At 44.6% G+C, this 18,634-nt stretch overlaps 1 protein-coding gene across 1 annotated transcript in view; it reads right to left on the minus strand.

The window, feature by feature from the left end:
• Nucleotides 1-405: 405 nt before the first annotated feature.
• PAX7 (paired box 7) overlaps nt 406-18,634 on the minus strand; it is a 157,893-nt gene continuing 139,664 nt past the window's right edge. Inside the window, exons 8-9 of the mRNA XM_051988399.1 lie at nt 9,771-10,017; nt 406-1,278 (exon numbers count right to left, since the gene is read on the minus strand). Coding sequence (XP_051844359.1) covers nt 1,163-1,278; nt 9,771-10,017 — 363 coding nt within the window. The 3' untranslated portion in view covers nt 406-1,162. The remainder of the gene's footprint in view (nt 1,279-9,770; nt 10,018-18,634) is intronic.

Raw genomic sequence — 18,634 nt, forward strand, 5'->3', positions numbered from 1 at the left:
ACAGTGACTCCAAGCACCAGGGACTTGGCTAAGGTCCTACTCTCCTAAGTGCCTTTCTTTTGTTGAACGGTTAGGACCTTTGCCCTCTCTGGCACATCAGAACTTGCCTCATCTGCCCCTATGGGACTGTGGGGGTCAGAGATGCACACCCACTGAAGTTTCCAAAGGCATTTCCTTTAAGCTCAAAGTCTCTCTTGGTCTCCCTACCACCTGCCTCTACACAGGGCACATCCCAGCATCCCATGGCAGCCGTAACCAGCTCAGGTCTCCTTCCTGAACTGGGCAGCGCCACCCTTCAGTCCATTCTAGCCAAAGTCCTATCGTTGGAAGGCTTCAAGGATTTGGATTTTGGTCATGCTTGTTCACATGGGTCATCAGCTTGAGTCCAGTTGGGATGTGGGTGCCTTCTCCCTTCACCCCCAAGGCCCTCCTGATCAAACTGTCTTTATGACAGGGTGCCACCTTGGGGACCTCCTTACTCTAATGTGGGTCCAAAGGTTCACAGGATTGGGAACTAGAAGGGGACCTTAGAGGTCATCGAGTCTTGGTTCTTCACTTTCCAGATGATGAAATTGAGACTCAGAGATCAGAAATCACTTAACCTAAGTCACATAGATCAGAAATGGCAGTGTCCCTCTGACTCCAAATCTAGTGTTCTTTCCACCACACCAAGAGCTCCAGGATCCTATCCCTTTGGAACTATCTTGCCCGCTGCATCCTCTGTGAGGGGAAGCATTCAAAAAGTCTATACATTTGAAGTGAAGAGAAGGGCCTTGAATGAGAGAGATTTCTTATAGAAGTCATAATTCAGCTTGGGTTCTACCCATTGCTTAAAGCAAAGGTTGAGGTTGGAGGCAGGGGGTTAAATCAGTCCAGTAATCCAGCTGGGATTAGGATTGGCATCAGGAGACTGGGGCGGGGATGCTGGAGGAGGGACTGAAATGGTGTCTTTATGGTCTACGGTCACAGATTTTTGCCAGAGAATGATGGCATGGGAAGAGACCGGAGCTTATTGGTCCCACTTCCTCAGATGATGCATCAGTAGATCTAGGGGGATGGTTTAGGACTTGGGGTGAGAGAGGCACAGGGATAAGTATAGGACAGGATGGCAGGGATAGTGGGGATACAGGAGTCAAGGATCTGGGAGAGGGGCCCTAGGGCTTTAGTATGCTTGACCCGTTTCTACAGGCAGGAGCCCCAGCACAGCTGAGTGCTCTCCCAACTTCATTCGACGTTGTGTGGACAGGCTCACATTCTTTGCCAGATAGTCAACAGCAGCTAAGGGAAAAAAAAGGGAGAGAAAATTATTTAGAAATTGATATTCTAATCTAACTTCTTTATCCTATTCATCTAGACTTTTCAATCTGTCCAACTATGCAATCCCCCCCCCACCCCCCATCCCGGGCCATCTATCCATCCCTCTTTCCCTCCTTCCCTCTCTCCACTTCTCCATCAATCCAATCACAAATCCAATCATCAGTCTACCTGTGTCACATAATAGATGTCATAAAATATTTGAAAGGCTAATTCACAGATAAGGAATTAGACTTGTTCTACTTGATCTCTGAAGGCAGAATCAGGAACAATGGGTAGAACTTTCAGAAAGGTAGATTAAAGCTTGATGTCAGGGGAAAATTTCCTAATAATAGAAACTGTTTAAAAGAGGAGTAGATTACCTCAGGAGGTAGTGAATTCCTTTTTATTAGATGCCTTGCAGTCAAAGTCAAGTAATTAGTTGTTGAGAGAGGTACAGAGGAGACAACTGTTTGATTTTGCCCTCTAACGTCCATCTAACTCTCCATCCATCCATTCATTATTCAATCCATCTGTGTCTCCATCTGTTTGCCCACCCATGCATGCATCCATCCATCCACCCATCCAACTATCTGTCCTTCCATCCAACTATCCATCCATCCATTCACCCATCCATCCATGCATCTACGCATCCACACATACATCCATCTATCCATTCATCTATTCATCTATTCCTCGAGTCTCTTCTATCCAGTGAAAGCTTATTGAAACCATAATCCATGCTTAACATTGTATTAAGCATGATGGGGAATGTAAAACAAGACAAAACAGACCCTGACAGGTACCCTGCTCTCAAGAACTCTGCAATTTAATTGAGGAGACAAGATGGAAAAATGGAAAAATCTGATGATTCGATGAACTCAAGATAGTCTATACAAAGCAGCAATTTTGAGATATAGAAATGTACAAGAGGGAGAGCTCTTTGTGACTGGGGTGGTCATGAGACCACTGGGGGAGAGAAGTCATCTCAGAAGGACTTTGATTCATGAATGGGACTTGGATATGGGGGAGGATGACAGGCACTCTCGATACTACATGAATACTCCATGAGTAAAAGTCCAAAGAAAAAATAATTGGTACTTCAGAGCCTTCTTGATCCTCACATTTTGCAGATGAAAACCTGAGGTCAAGAGAAGTTAAATAATTTGTTTAAACTCAAACAGGTGTCAGAAATCAGAATTTGACCAGGTTCTCTGGCTCTGGATTCAATGTTCTTTTTATTGTATCAAATTGCCTCACACCTATTAAAATACTCAGACATTCATAGGAGATGGAAATACAGAAAAGGAGGGGGCATTAGTAAAAATCCCAAGACCCTGAGTGTTTATACACAAAGAATAGAGAATCAGCAACACTAACTATGGATCCTGATACAAGGAAGCAAATTTGACTGCTGTTAGTCAATTAGAATTTGTTACGTGCTTACTATGTGCCAGGCGCTATGCTTAGAACCAGGGTACAAAGACAGGCAAAAGGCAGTTCCTTGAGAACTCCTCAAGGAGTTCTCAGACTAAGTCTCATAGTTATAACATGTCTGTGGGCATGAGAGCAATGACTGAAATGTGGCTCCTGAAGGAGGATATACCTGAAGAAGTAAGACATAAGAGAACAGGTAAAGGTGTAGGAGGTAGGCAAGGGGCCACGGGGTGGAATTATATATCCAAAAAAGTATACTATGGGAAGAAATCTAAGAATTGGAGTGGCAAGGCAAGTTGGAGAGCATTTGTTTAAAGATCAAAGGAAGTACAAACAAAAGGGAATTTATCATTGGAGACCACTATGAACCACCATGTCAGAAAGATAAAATAGATGAAGAATTTGGGAAACAGATATCAAGCCTGGCACAGAGTCATAAAATAACAAGGATGAGGGACTTCTATGATCCAGACATCTGCTAAAGTTCTCTCTTAGTCAAAAGCAGAACAGTGAACAATTTCTTGACCTGTTTTATTAAGGATTATTGATCCTTCCAGATGTGGAAGAACCCAGAAAGAGAAATTCTATTCTTTATCTGATTCTCACCAATAGAGAAAAATTGGTAGCTGGGATAGAAATGACAGGAATATAGGAAGGAAGTGATTACTCCTTGCTAGAATCTGTGATAGAGGAGGGAAAGGCTAAGTATAATCTGACATCCATCCTAGATTTGAGGGAGAGAACATTTCAAAGGATCCAGCAGGACAGAAAAAGCATATGGATCAAAATTCTACAGGGGGGTGTTGACTGAAGAGGCATGAAAAATTGCCAATTGTCAATATCAATTGATACTATTGGAAACAATAATGATAAATGTTGGAGGGGATGTGGGGAAAGTGGGACATTAATATATGGTTGGTGGAGTTGTGAACTGATCCAGCATACCCTTTAATCCAGTCTGTATCCCAAAGAGATCATAAAAAAGGAAAAAGGATCCATGTATGCAAAAATGTTTGTGGTGGCCCTTTTTTTGAACCAAGGAACTGGAAACTGAGTGGATGCCCAGCAGTTGAGGAATGATTAAATAAGTTATGGTATGTGAGTGTTATGGAATATTATCATGCTATAAGAAATAATGAGCAGGATGATTTCAGAGATGCCTGAAGGGACTTTACATGAACTGATCCTGAGCAAAGTGAATAGAACCAAGAGAACATTGTACATAGCAACAAGATGATCAACTGTGATGGACTTGGCTCTTTTCAACAATGAGGTGATTCAGGGCAATTCCAATAGACTTGTGATGGAGAGAGCCATCTGCATCCAGAGAGAGGACTGTGGGGACTGAATGTGGATCACGACATAGTATTTTCACCTTTTTGTTGTTGTTGTTTTTTCTTTCTTCCTTTCTCTTCCCCTCCTTTTTATCTGATTTTTCTTGTGCAGAATGATAAATGTGAAACTATGTTTGAAGGAATTGCATGTTTGGCCTATATTGGATTGCTTGCTATATAGGGGATGGAGGAGGAAGAGAAGGGAAGGAGAAAAATTTGTAACACAAAGTTTTGCAAGGATGAATGTTGAAAATTATCTTTGCCTGTATTTTGAAAAAGAAGAAGCTATTATGATTTTTAGAAAATCTCGTGTATCCTTGGGCTGGATTTGGAGCATACTTTGGGGAGTCTCAGCTATGCTTTGCCTTGGTCAGACCACATCTGGATCCATCATGGTCTGTTCTGGAACTAGATCCAGCTAGGACTTTGACAAGCAGGAAGAAGCAGGACCCTGAATCGATGATCTAGGAGGATTGATGGAAGTAACTGGGAAGGCTCAGTGTGGGGTAATGGTAGCTATCTTTAAGAACTCAAAAGCTGTCATATTCAAGAGAGATTAGATTTGTCCTTTTAATCAGAGGGCAGAAGTAGGAATAATGATTTGAACCTGCAGCGAGTCAAGATGAGGCTAGCTGTCAGAAAACTCTCCCTAACAGCTGAGCTACCCCCAAGTGAAATGAGCTTCCTTGAAAAGGGGTGGGCTCCTCTTTCCTGAAGAGGGGTCTTCAAGCCGAGGCCGGATGACCAGCAGTCCATATGTGCAGAGATTCTGAGTCAGGACTTCATAGCCAGTGAGGTAGTTTCCACCCTGAGATCCTGTGATTAGTGATTCTAGATTCAGTTTTGGAACTGTTGAGTTTGAGGGAGGACAAGAGCTTTCTAGTGGTGCTCTGAAGACCCAGGGCGGGGAGGGGGGAGGGACAGGCAGAGGAGAAGGGTTGGGGTTCAGGAGATGGAACTAAAGGAGAAACTACAATGCTTCCTGACCTCCCCTGTCTTTTCCACTAAGCCAATCTTTTGAGACTTACTCGAGATGCCCGCTCAGGGAAGCTTTCCCAGACTAAGCCACCCCCTACTGTGATCTTTCTCTGGCTCTAAGTCCTCCACATTCCCCTAGATACAGTCGCCTTCTCCCTGATTCCTAAAGTACTTAGCACCATGTTCTGCACACAGTTGGGCATCATAAATATGATTTAAATGAATGAATCTTTTCACATTCTCCTCTGCTTGTTTCACAGGAGCTCCCAGGGAAACAGGGACCCCGGCTGATCCTTCTCTGCCAGCCCAGACAGCCCCCTGCGGGCCCAGCCGAGGGTCCGGCTGTGGGTCCGGAGGAGCTGGTGGATTCGTGTCGATTGAGCTGGAGTGACTTGGATGAATGTGACAACCACTGGACTTTTCCAGACCCTGGACCAACCTGAAGGACATCTAATCCTGAACCCATGGTGTATCTCCCCCTTGACAGGGACGACAGGATGGGGACAGGAAGGGCAGGACTGTGACATTCCTCATTAGGGGCCTCAGTCAAACCTTCTCTCTGTCTCGTTGTCTCTCGATGTGTCTCTCCCTCTTCCTCTCCCTCTTTCCCTGGCTATAAACGCCTCAAATTAGATTAATCAGGAGTTGGCAGGAGATGCGGAGGGCCGGTGCCAGTGAGTAAACAAATCTCAGCCGTCACTGCCTCGTCAGCCTCCGGCCCCAAAGGAGGTCCCTTCTAGACACAAATTCTTATTAGACTTGTCATATCTATTAAAATTCTTTTCACACTTCTGCGTTCTATCAGCAGCACCATTAGCTCGGCCCTGGCCTTTGGGAACCGCCAGGACTATATTAATCTGGCATCCGCCCCCTTCCAACCCCCCACTCCCACCCACTCCCTAGGAACTGGAGGATGGAGGAATGAAGGGATGGATGGACACATCATCTCTATATGTATTTGATAGAGACAGCATTAAAAGGAGCAACCTTAGTTAGAATTTTGTTCCAGTACATACAAGGGTTTGCAGACACATGTGAGTCATGAAACAGTACATGTGTACAAAGAGAAATTAGTAACAGACTGTCAGAGCTGGGAGGGCCTTAGAACCCAGGAGGTCAGAGCTGGGAGGGCCCTTAGAACCCAGGATGTCAGAACTGGGAGGGCCCTTAGAACCCAGGAGGTCAGAGTGGGAGGGCCCTTAGAACCCAGGAGGTCAGAGCTGGGAGGGCCCTTAGAACCCAGGATGTCAGAAAACAGGGTATCAGAACCGGAAAGGCCTTAGAATATAAAATGTCAGAACTGGGAGAGCTCTTTGAAAATCACACCTAGCCTAAGCAGTTTGCTTTTGAAAGGAAAAATAAGGAATCTGGCTGAGAAGGTTCTGAATTAAAAGATAAATTCTCAGGTTGCACTGGAGGTGGGTATGGGAATAATGACAAAAGATGAAGGGGACATTGCTACCTCAGTCTTCTCCAAAATGTGTATCAGGATAATTGAGCGATTTTATAGGACTTAGAATTCGGGGTGGGGGGGGGGATAGAGTGGAAGATGGATGCTTCAACTGTTTTCCCATGTCCCACTTTTCTAGGACTGGATTCTTCTTCATGAGATTTTTTATGTCATGTAAGAAGTATGACAGGAGGTGGGACTTGGGTTTGGCTAGCTCCTCTGAGAAAGAGGACCACCTGGAGAGACTGGGACCCTACTAAAACTGGAAAATCGGGGAGGTGCTATGGTGTAGTCAGAGTAGCATTCACTGGAGATTTACAGTCATGTAAATAAATCCAACATCTAAAGACAAAGAAACTCAGGTCAAGGTCAGTGTTAACTGCCACTGTGAAAAAGACAGTCCCCTTTCTATTAGCATTCAACAAACAATTTTTTTTTTTGGAGGGGGGGGAGAGAAGCATGCAGATATATATGCCTTCCACCTTCTTTGTACAAATGAGTGAAAAAGTGTTAATTAAGCTCTTGCCACCTGACAGATACCAGGCTAAGGAAATTACTTCAAGTCCTGTTATTGTAAATATATATACATGAAAGAAATTTATATATGTATATGCATATCCATATCCATATATATATATGTATATATAAATTTCTTTAATTAAAAAAAGATATCCTGCTAGCAGAATCAAAAACTAGAAGGCAGGGGTTTAATTCCACTACTTCAGTGGTGTGACTTGGGGAAAAACCCTTCTTTTGTAAATCTCAGTTTTGTCATCTGTGAAATGAATGGCTGGCACTACAACAGTTCTAAAGTGCTTCCCATCTCTGATGCTCCCCATTCTAAGCTACCTTTCAGCTTTGACGCTACACAGTCTTTACAACCTGGCTTCTTAATCTTTTCCCCTTTTCGAGTCCCCCTTTTTGTCTGAGAAATTTTTACATAAACTCCGGAATATAGGCAAATAAAATAGGTATATCCACCAAACAGCTACTGTTAACAAATCATAATTTCACGACTCCCCTCATTTCAAAATCTGGGCTTTAGAACACAAGGCTTCTCTCAATTCTGATATTCTCCCTGTTCCTCCCTGGTTCCTCCTTTTTCTAAAAGTTCTTCCCAGCTCCGATACTCTGGGTTCCAAGATCCCATTCGGCTCTGCATTCTAAGTTCTACGAGTTCCCACAAGTCCGACATTCTGTGTTCCCACTTCCCTCTTCTCCCCTGTCTCGCCCTGGCTCTGGCGTTCTACGATCTCCCCCAGTCCTGTGGTTCCTGTGTTCCAGGAACATGCCGCTCCGATATTCTACGTTCTAGGACCCGTTCGGCACTCGTAATTCTATAGCTCCTCGGAAGCCCAGGAATAAGGGGGCCACTTGTAACGGAAAGAGATTAGGTTAAAAAGAAGCGCCCCCACCCCCAAATCCGGGCGACAAACCGGGAGTGATAAAGACTGTCAAGAGATGGAATGAATATAATGGGGCTGGATTGAAGTTGGGGGGGGGTGGCGCGAGCGTGCTCCCCGGGCCCACATTTCCCTAGGCGGTTTCTCTAAACCAAACAAACACTCCTTTCTCCCCAGCTCCCCATTCTCCCCAGCCCGCATCCTTTTCTCTTTTGATCTCCCTGGATCCTTTCTTCCTCTCTCTCTTACTCCAATAAGGGGGGGGGAGCTAATTTTATTTCCTACCCGGGCTTTATTTTTTGTGCCTCGGTCTGCGGGCACACACGGGGTGTGACTAACCCGGGCCGGGGGCGTCGGGGCCAGTCCTCGCTCTTGGAATTGGTTTCGGATCTTTATCATTAACATGTGTCCAGCTCCACCACTCCCCCCCCCCCCACTCCCGGACCCGGAGCAAGGGGAAGGTCAGGGGGTCGCCGCTCCGGCTCCCTCGGAAAAACCACAGGAGCACAAGCAGACCCCCACCCCCACCCCCAGGAGAACGGGGGTCGAAAGCTGCTATTGATCCTCCTGCAGCCGGTTCCCATTTAGCTAGAGAAATTAAGGACATTAAAGGGGCGTTGTGGGGTGTGTGTACGATTGGTGGGGTGGGATGGGGGGAGAGGTGCAGTCCCGGGTCATTGAGGACAAGTTAAGGAGGGGGCTAGGGGAAGGATACACCTTTAACCCCAGCCGGGTCTCCCCGGGTTGCCACACGTCGTTCTGATTAGTTTGACACCAGCAGGTGAAGCTGCCTGGGCTGGGAAGGGATGAGGAGGGGGCCCGGGGCCCTGGGGACAGGAGGATAATCATTCCCATTTCTTTAATGCTTTCACGTTTACAAAGTACTTTCCTCTCCAATAACTCCAGGAAATGGATTTTTTCTCCCCATTTTACACAAGTTCCCCACTTTCTCAGAAACTGGGGCTCAGAGGTAAAGTGAACATTCTCCCCACTACATCTTTTGATCCCTGAGGAAACTGAGGGTCTGGGCAGGAAAGGCACTGCTACCCAGGTTCACATGCTCAGTCGGGAAGCCAGATCTTCTCTGCTTTAAGACTCCAGTTAGGTTCACCCAGTTGATAAAGAGCTGGGATTCAAGCCTAGGATTTCAAGTCATACGTTCAGCCCAACATGCCATGATGCTTTTCAACTGAGGCCCAGAGGAAGGGGCTTGGCCAAAGTCACAGGGCTAGGATTTATTGCCCAAAGTCTCCACAGCAGATCCTATCCCTATTCTGCTAAAGGTCTCTCTTTCCCATCCCCTAATGGCCCCAAAGATGGGACTGATGTACAGGAATTCAGGGGGGTGTACCTCAAGATTGGAGAAGACCCAATCACAGAAACTCAAGAAGCCCAGAAGATTGAGGGAGGGGGGTGAAGGGGATGGGGTCAGGTAGCTAAACTGTGAAGACAGACTGGGAAACTGGGAAGAAGAGGTCTCCAGTACAGATAGTGGCTGAGGGGAGACAAAAGTGAAAGCTATAAAAATTCTCGAGGATGTGTTCTGGAGGACAAAGACCATGTTTTATGCATTGTTTTATTCCTCATCCTGCCCAGCATGGAGCCTTACACAGAGTGGATGCTTGATAAATATCTCTTAAATGAATGAATGGTTGACTGAACAAATGAACGAAAGAATAGTTTAATAATTGAGTGAATGAATATCTGGGTGAGTGAATGAATTAATAGCAGCAATTACCCCTTTAAAGGGGTCCTAGATTTAGTGAGACTGGGCTTAGAATGCTGGAGCATGGCTGCACGCCATTTTGCCTACCCCGAGTCAGGGATTAGGGGAATAGCTCCTGTAGGTGGGGAAGGGGGAAGAGGTACACTCACTCTGTCCATACTGTCCATACTGGTAGCCAGCCACAGGGTCCACACTGTAGCCAGTGGTGCTGTAGGTGGGGGGGCAGTAGGACTGCGAAGTGGGGAGGCTGTCCACGGACTTGATAGAATCACTGCGCTGGCTGCAGCTGGCTGAGATGGAGTTGGCGGTGTCCAGACCCCCATGCAGTGGGGAGATGGAGAAGTCGGCCTGGGGCTGTGGGGGAACCCCGCTTGGGTTGCTCAGGATACTCATCACCTGAAAAGGAAAGGGAGTTTGAGAATGAGTGAAGAAATGAAAGGACTCCGGGAAACTTACTGATATCACAGGGAATCAACATGTCGCTTCCATATACCCCATCTGACAAAAGTCAGCAATCTGGGAATAAGAACCCAAATGACCTTTGTGATGGTGTGGAAGTCTGCTTTTATCCTTCCTTCTTGGAATGCCTTCCCCTCTCTCCTACCCACTTATCTTGAGAATAATGGTGACTGTAGTAGCAGTCCTAAGGTGCTGCTACTGGTGATGATGGTAATAAAAGAACTGTTATTTACATAACTCATTAAAGTTTTCTAAATGATTTAAATATGTGGGCTCATTATAAGCTCCTAACAATGGCATCAAGGAGGTGTTACAGGCATTCTGATCCCCATGTTACAAAGGACGTGACCCATTACCCAAGTTCCTAAGTACAAAAGGTCGCATTTGAATCCCAGTCTTCCTAAATCCAAGTCCTATTGGTCCTATGCTATATTGACACTTATTTTTATATTATTAGTAGTCATTATTTTTATGTTGTTGATGACCAGAATGATCAGGGTGAGTTGGATGGTGATTGTAATAGTGGTGGTGATAATGGTGGAGAGAGTGATTGTGATGATGGTGATGGTGGTGCGGAAGATGATGGGGATCATAGAGACCATGATAGTGACAATAATGATGGTAAGGGAGATGGTGATGGTGATGGTGGTGGGGAAGATGGTGGGGATCATAGAGACTATGATAGTGACAATAATGATGGTAAGGGAGATGGTGATGGTCATGGGGGTGAGGAGGGTGATAGTGGTAATGACAGCTGTGGTGTGATAATGATGGTGCTCGTGGCAACAGAAGGTGACTTGCCCACAAGTGAGTTAGTGAATTTTTGAGGCAGACTCAAACTTGGGTCTTCTTGACTCCAACACTCAATCCATTCAAACCAAGTTGCCTTTTTGGATTGAGCAATAGGATCGGGGATCAGGGGGTCATCTTCATTCTCCCTGGTCCACTCCACATAACCAGGAATATCTTTATGGGATGGCTGATGGGATTAAAAGGAATGAGGGTAGTGTGGAGTAGTGGATAGAGTGCTAGAAGTCAGGAAGACCTAAGTTTGAAGCCTCTCTCTGACACTTCCTAGATGAGTAACTCTGGACAAGTCACTTAACATCTCTGAACCTCAGTTTCCTCATCTGTGAAATGAATGGAATAATAGCTACAGTATCTATTTCATAGGGATGCTGTAAGGAAAATGCTTTCTGAATTTTAAAGCACTGTGTAAATGTGAAATAATGTAGGCAAAAATGAAGAGGTGAGAATGAGTACAGTGGTTTGTGTAACTATCAAACAAGAAACTATACCGAGTCCTTATTAGAGTGAATGAATAGCCCATGTCATAAATGAGAGATTTCTCAAAAACCATGTGACACTGAACAAACATCATGAGTATACTTGGGATTTACACAGGGTTTTTAAATGTCAAATGAGTTCATCTCTGTGGGTCTCAGTTTCCCCATCTATAAAACAAAGAGGCTGGACTACTCAAACTCTGTTCTTTCCAATGAGATGTATGGCCATCTAATTTCTTTCCCTTTTCTCTTTCTTTTCCCCCCTTCAGTGACCTTGTTTTTGTTTAATGTATTACTTTTTGGTACATTAACACTCTTAACTCAAAAATCAATATCCTCCTCCTGCTGCTGCATACTGAGGTCCTGTTGGTCTTACCATCTGCTCTTTCTCTGCATCCTCCAGATCCTTGGGCACTACCATCTGCTTTATGGCTACAATAGAACCCCTGGGTCTTGCCATTCACCCTGCTACAAAAATCTTAGGGCTTCCAGCTCTCTCCATCCATTCACTATTATAAATTGTTTCTTTCAGTTAGGATGTAAGCTCCTTGAGGGTAGATATCGTCTGGATTTTTCTATTCATATACCCAATATGTAACAGCACTTGATATAATAAGCACTTGATAAATTATTATTATTCATTCATTCATCAGTGATTTCTAAAGTTCGTCCCAGCTCAGAAAATCCATATTCTAACATTCTATGTCCTATCTTCCCTTATAACTCTGACCATCATTCCGTGTTTAAATGTCCCTTTCTGGCTTTAATTAAGTTTGAATCCAATTCCTGGAAAAATTCTGGAACATTATTGAAGGAATGGTTTATCAGTATTTAGAAAGGGAAACAGTGATCGCTGAGAAATAGCATAGATTATGTCAGAATAACTTCATTTTCCTCTTTGAAATTTCCTTTTGGACTGGTAGAATGGAGTAATGCCATAGGTGATGTCTAAATTTTGTTAAAGTATCTGCCAATCTCCAGGGTTCTCTTTCTGGAGTAAGGGGAAGATGTGAACCAGACACTCTTAATGTTATGATTCTATACTGATTGAATGGCTGAACCTAAAGAAGATTCACTAATGGGGTTGATATAATGTATTGTTATTATTATTATTATGTACATGTGTTATATCTTCCTTGGTAAATGGAGAAGGTCCGAGGGCAAGAACTGGGTCATTTAAAAATCCTTTTATCTCTAACACATAGCATAGTGCCTGGCATATAGTAGGTATTTATAATAAATGTTATAAGTTCACTGAGATAGGTAAAAGGATTAGACTTATTCTGCTTGGTCCCAGAAGGAAGAACTAGGAGAAAAAGAATTTGCAGAAAGGGGAGTTAGGCCCTTTGTTAGAATCAACTTTTTTTTTTCACTCTTTTTATTTGACCTCTTTTCTACATATACCTTTCTTATAATATTGTGCTTACATGTTTTTAGTCATTGAGTATAAACTTGAGGACATGGGTAGTATTGTTTTTTTTTCTTTTTTTTCTCCTTTCTTTCTTCCTTCCTTTCTTTCTTCCTTCCTTCCTTCCTTCCTTCCTTCCTTCCTTCCTTCCTTCCTTCCTTCCTTCCTTCCTTCCTTCTTCCTTCCTTTCTTTCTTTCTTTCTTTCTTTCTTTCTTTCTTCTTTCTTTCTTTCTTTCTTTCTTTCTTTCTTTCTTTCTTTCTTTCTTTCTTTCTTTCTTTTTCTTTTTTTAAAAATAACTTTGTATTGACAGAACCCATGCCAGGGTAATTTTTTACATTATCCCTTGCACTTACTTCTGTTCAGATTTTTCCCCTCCCTCTCTCCACCCCCTCCCCCAGATGGCAAGCAGTCCTATACATGTTAAATATGCCATAGTATATCCTAGGTATAGAAGGTAGAAATAACTGGGGAAGTAAGACAAAAATGCAGACAGTTTACATAGAATCAACTTTCTAATAATTACAGCCATCCAAAAGTCTCAGAATGAGTTGTCTTGGGTATAGTGGCTTCCTCTTTACCAGGTGTCTTCAAGAAGAACTGCTTTGTGGTTTACAGATTATATAAAGGATTCCTATTCGGCTTGGGCAGATGCTCCCTGAGTCCCTTTTTATTCTAGAAGTCTATGGAAAGAAACTTATGGTCTTTCCAGCTCTGATATCTTGTTCTAAGATTCCTCCCAAATCTGACATCCTGGGTTCTAAGGGCCTTCCCAGCTCTGACATTCTGGGTTCTAAGGGCACTTCCAGCTCTGACCTCCTGGGTTCTTAGGGCCCTCCCAGCTCTGACATCCTGGGTTCTAAGGGCCCTCTCAGCTCTGACCTCCTGGGTTCTAAGGGCCCTCCCAGCTCTGACTTTCTGGGTTCTAAGGGCCCTCCCAGCTCTGACTTTCTGGGTTCTAAGGGCCCTCCCGGTTCTGACGTTCTGTGTTACATTTTTCTGTTCTAAGGTCATCTATGTGTAGGCCACACATCCCCTTCCAGCTGTAGACTAATCTTTGCAACACAGAATAAGCAAGAATAACCCTGAATCTCAAACACCAGAAAACAGCAGAAAAAGGTGGATCACAGAGGAAGAAGGTGGTCATTCCTACGATTCTTGGCTTTGTCCCTCATCCTCCATCTCCAGGAAGCCAGTAACTAGTCAGCATCCCCTTTTCTCTAAAGTCAGGAAAAGGTCTCTCCTAGGTCTAGGCTCTAAGTTTGCAGTGAGCAAACTTTTGAACTTAAGGAAGTCAAGGTCTGATGTGATAATCCCCCCCATCCTAAGAATTCAAAGTCCTTTAACAGGGACTCCCTTTCCCCCCTCCCTTTCTTCCTTATTTTTTTTTGTGTGTGACCTTGCTTTTGTCTAATGTATTACTTCTTGGTACATTACCGATGCTAACTCAAAATCAATATCCTTTCCACATCTGTAAGATTTTATCTGAAGGAAAATCTCCAAGCTGCCCATCATAATGATTGACAGGCATCCTTTCCCCTCCTTTGCTCATTCATTGCCCCCCCTCCCCACTCTTCCCCCCACCCAAAAGAAAAAAAAACCCCAACCTCCTCTGCTCCAAATCAGTCCCAGCTTCATCGTCAGGGTAAATCAATGAGTGCCCTCGTTTCCGCCAGTTAGAAACTTGTTTGTTAGTGGGGGATGGGGGGTGGGGGTGGGGAAGGAAGGGGCCAATTGTGTCATGAGCCTGAAATAACAGAGAAGGTGCTTTCAGAGCTAAATCCAACCTTTCCTCCGTTCCTTTTCAGAAGCACCGACTTTGAGAGCTGGAGAAGATCTTAGAGATCTAGCCTGATCTCTTCATTTTCCACGAAACTAGTTCATGACTAAACTAAGGTCATGGAACTGGGAAGTAGCAGGAGGGGGGACTCAAACCCACAGCTTCGGTCCGCGAGCCTGACACTCCTTCCACGCCACTAGCCGGGCTTCCCCCCAGCCCCCCACCTCCGGATCCCATTTCCCCCTCCTCCTCCCCCCCGGTTCTGCTTCATCCCTCCCTTCCCCTGGTCGTTCCATCACTCTCCCATACTTTAAAAGAAGGAGACGGAGAAAATGTAATTAATTCCCTCCGTCTCTGAGCTGGCCCTCGGGGCCTGTGGCCGAGGTGCCTGAGCTGGGGAGATCTGCACCCTCTGTGATAACCGAGCGAAGCTTTGGGAGCTTGCCTCCCAATTAGGAGGGGCCATCTCTACCATCGGGAGTACTGGAGGGAGAGGACGGGGGCTGGGAGGAGGGATCGGCGGGCTCTGCAGCAGAGGAGAGGGAACGGGGGCGCGCATCCAGGTGCCAGGGCCGCTTCCAGCCGGAGAGCGGAACGGGGGGCGGCGGGTGGGGCCGTGGCGAGCAAGGGCAGAACGCGGGGACTTGTGGAACCCGGGACCACGACCTTCCTGAGGGGAAGGAGAAGGGACAGGTGGAGGCCGCGGCTCTGGGAGGCAGCCGGGGGGTCCGAGCTCTAACTCCGGGACGGGGCTCTGGTCCCGGAGGGGCGGGGACTCCGTCAGTCACACGGCCCACGCACAAGCTCGTGAAGCACCTACTCGGCGCCACGCGGAGCTTCAGGCCCGGAGATTACAAATCAAAAGAGGGACGTCCGGCCCTCAAGGAGATTCTGCTCCATGGCCGTGGCGATCCATCAACGCGGAGAGGAGAATACAAAAAGGGCAGCTAGGGAGCGCCCCGCGCACAGCATGCGGAGCCTGTAGTCGCGAAGACCCATCAGACATCTATTAGCTGTGTGACCTCCGTGAGACCCTGCCTGCCTCAGTTTCCTCCTCTGTAAAATGAGACGGAGAAGAAAATGGCAAACCGCTGCGGTAGTTTTCCCAAGAAAACGCCAAATGGGGTCGTAAAGAGCTGGACATGACTGAAAAACGACTGATCGTGTAAAATTCGCCAAACGAAAGTGGAAGCGGGAAGACATGGGAAACTTAGGGGAACCAGAAAGGGCTTTGTGCTGAAGGGAGTAACTGAGTCCTGAAGGAAATGAGGGATTCTAAGAAACAGAGGGAAGAAGCAGCGCGTCCCAGGCCTGGGGGGCTGGGATAAAAGCACGGTGGTGGGAAATGATCTGTGACACTTAGTCGGGAGGCTGAGTTAGGTTAGAGTATGGAAAGTCCGAAGGGAAATAATCTGTAACAATGGTTGGAGCCAGGGGCCAGATAGAGGGATTTTATTTAACTCGTTGCCAAGGGGAAGGCCATCATTTCTTGAGTAGGGGAGTGACACCGTGGCACTTGTGATTGGGAAGATCATTGTGGCAGTTATAAGGAGGATGGGGAGAGAGACAAACGAGGGGGCTCCAAGTGAGGTGGGAAAAGGGTCTGACCTAAGGAAGTAGCTGGGAAGAGAGAAGAGGCTGGATGTGAGAAATTTTATGGAAGTAAAAAGGAAAATATTTATTAACTGATGGGGTGAGTGAGAGAGGATTAAACTGAGATAGGTGGTACCTTTGGGTCACTGGAAGGACAGTGTTAGGGAAGTTTAAGAAGAGAGGTGGATTTGGGGGAGGGGAAGATGATCAATTCTGTTTTAGACATAAGGAATTTGAGGATGCCTGTGGGCCATCCAGTTAGAAATGTTCAGTGGTAGTTGATCATGTAGGACTGGAGAGAGACTAGAGCTGGATATATAAATCTGGGAATTATCTACACAGATAATAATTGTGGCAGTTGACGAGGTCATCAAGTGAAAGGGTATTTAGAAAAAAAGAATCCTCAGGAAATAGTGTTGTGGAACACCCAGGGATTTGCTGGAGCTACCTGAAACAGTCTCACAAGAGCTGATTTGTTAAATTTTCAGAATTCAGCAAAAAGTACAAATCAGGACTCAATTTACTGTTTTGTTGATTATCTAGACTTAAGAAAGATGATGCAAATTAAACTAAAAAAGTATCCTGCTACAGCCTTTTTTTTTTTTTTTTTTCCTTTCTGGAAAGCAGGTTGTTGAACATTTATCAGCACATCCCTGAGGACACTCACAAGTCTTGTCCATATATCGTGTCATTATGATGATGGTGCAGCAAAGGATTGAGAAAGTGCTATCGGACATATAATAGGAGAACCAAGAGAGACCAAGGTAGGGTCATAAAAATCTAGAGAGGAGGAAGTAACCAATAGGAGAGGGTCAAATGCTGCAGAGAATTCCAGAACAAAGACTCTATCTGATCTGGCACTTCAGAGACCCTTGGTAACTTTGGAAGAAAGTTTCAGTTGAATGATGTAATCAGAGGCTGCACTACAAAGAGATGAAAATGAGAAAAGGCAGTAGAGGCAATGAATGGCGATAACATCTACTGGTTTAGATAAGAGAGGAAAAAGATTTGGATGATAGATTGAGAAGATCATATGATTCAATAGAAAATATCCTTGAGTTTTTGAAGAAGAAGGCTTTGAGATGTTTAAGGGCAATTAAGTGGCCGTGTGTAGAGCACTGGGCCTGGAGTTAATAACCTGAGTTCAAATTCAGCTTATTTATTAGCTGGGGTGACTCTGTGCAAATCATTTAACCGCTGCCTGTTTCTTCATGTATAAAATGGGATTTTTTGTTTGTTTGTTGTATCAAATGAGATAGTGTCTGTGAAACACTTGGCTAGCACATAGTAGGTGCTATATAAAAGTGTCATTTATTATTATTTAATCCAATATTTTCCAAACTTTTCCACAGGGACAGAGACCCTTAGTTTAAATAAAGCTGCGGCAGAACCCTCGTAGTAAAATCCTCTAAAATTATTGTTTTTAATGCTTATTAACAAACAACATTTGGTTCATTTAATAAGCAATCAAACTAACCAACCTGTAAGATTCCTCACAGCCCAATTTGATAAATCCTGATCTCATCCAACTCATAGACAGAAAGCAGCTTGCCAACAAACATATAGGAAGCTAATGGCACTATCTGAAGTTAGGTACCTCAATATAATCACAATACCTAACATCTGTACGAAAGTTTGCAAAACACTTTATGTATAATACACACATGTAATCCCAGAAGAGAGATTCTATTATTATCCCCATTTTACAGATAAGAAAACTGAGGCAAACAAGTTAAATGCTTTGTCCAGAGTCATACAGCTAGTGTCTGAGGTGAAATTTGAGCTCTCTCACATGACTCTTTCTTCCATTATAGCATGTTAATCCCTTTTGTAGATGATTTTAGGCTCCAATGTGGAGAAACCCATGATTTCTCAAGTTAGCCTATTGTGTCTTTGGGTAGCAAAATTGATAGAGCTCAGACCCTGGAGTCAAAGGGATCTGAATTAAAATCTTACCTCAGACGTTGTGCAAGTCACTTAACTTTGCCTCGGTTTCCTGTAAAATAAGCTAGAGAAGGAAATACTGCAGTATCTTTGCTAAGAAAACCCCAATGGGGTCACAAAGAATTAGATAAATTGAAATGACTCCACAACAACAAAATATTATTAGGAAATTTGTCCTGTCATCAAGTCCCTATTTGCCTCTTTTTGTCACTTATACTGACTCCTTCTGGTCCTATTCCTTGGACCAAGCTGAACAAGCTTTCACCTGAGAAGACTTCACTTCGACTTTAGTCCATGAGCTAAATGTCCCTTCCTAGCATGCTCTCTAAGGCCTTTCTTTACTCTAGTTGTTAATGCTGAAGACCAGTGTCTGGGGTTTCCCTGATTCTGTTTCTGTCCTCAGTTTCCTAATCTGCCAAGTGTCTCTCTTCTCTTTCCCCACAAAGATTTTTGATGAGAATCTGTGCCCTTTGACTCAACATGGGGAAGTTCCATTCACATGTTGCTGGGGGAGGGTGTTTCTCTCTCTCTCTCTCTCTCTCTC

Source organism: Antechinus flavipes, chromosome 3 (assembly GCF_016432865.1).
Source record: "Antechinus flavipes isolate AdamAnt ecotype Samford, QLD, Australia chromosome 3, AdamAnt_v2, whole genome shotgun sequence".
Lineage (NCBI taxonomy): Eukaryota > Metazoa > Chordata > Mammalia > Dasyuromorphia > Dasyuridae > Antechinus > Antechinus flavipes.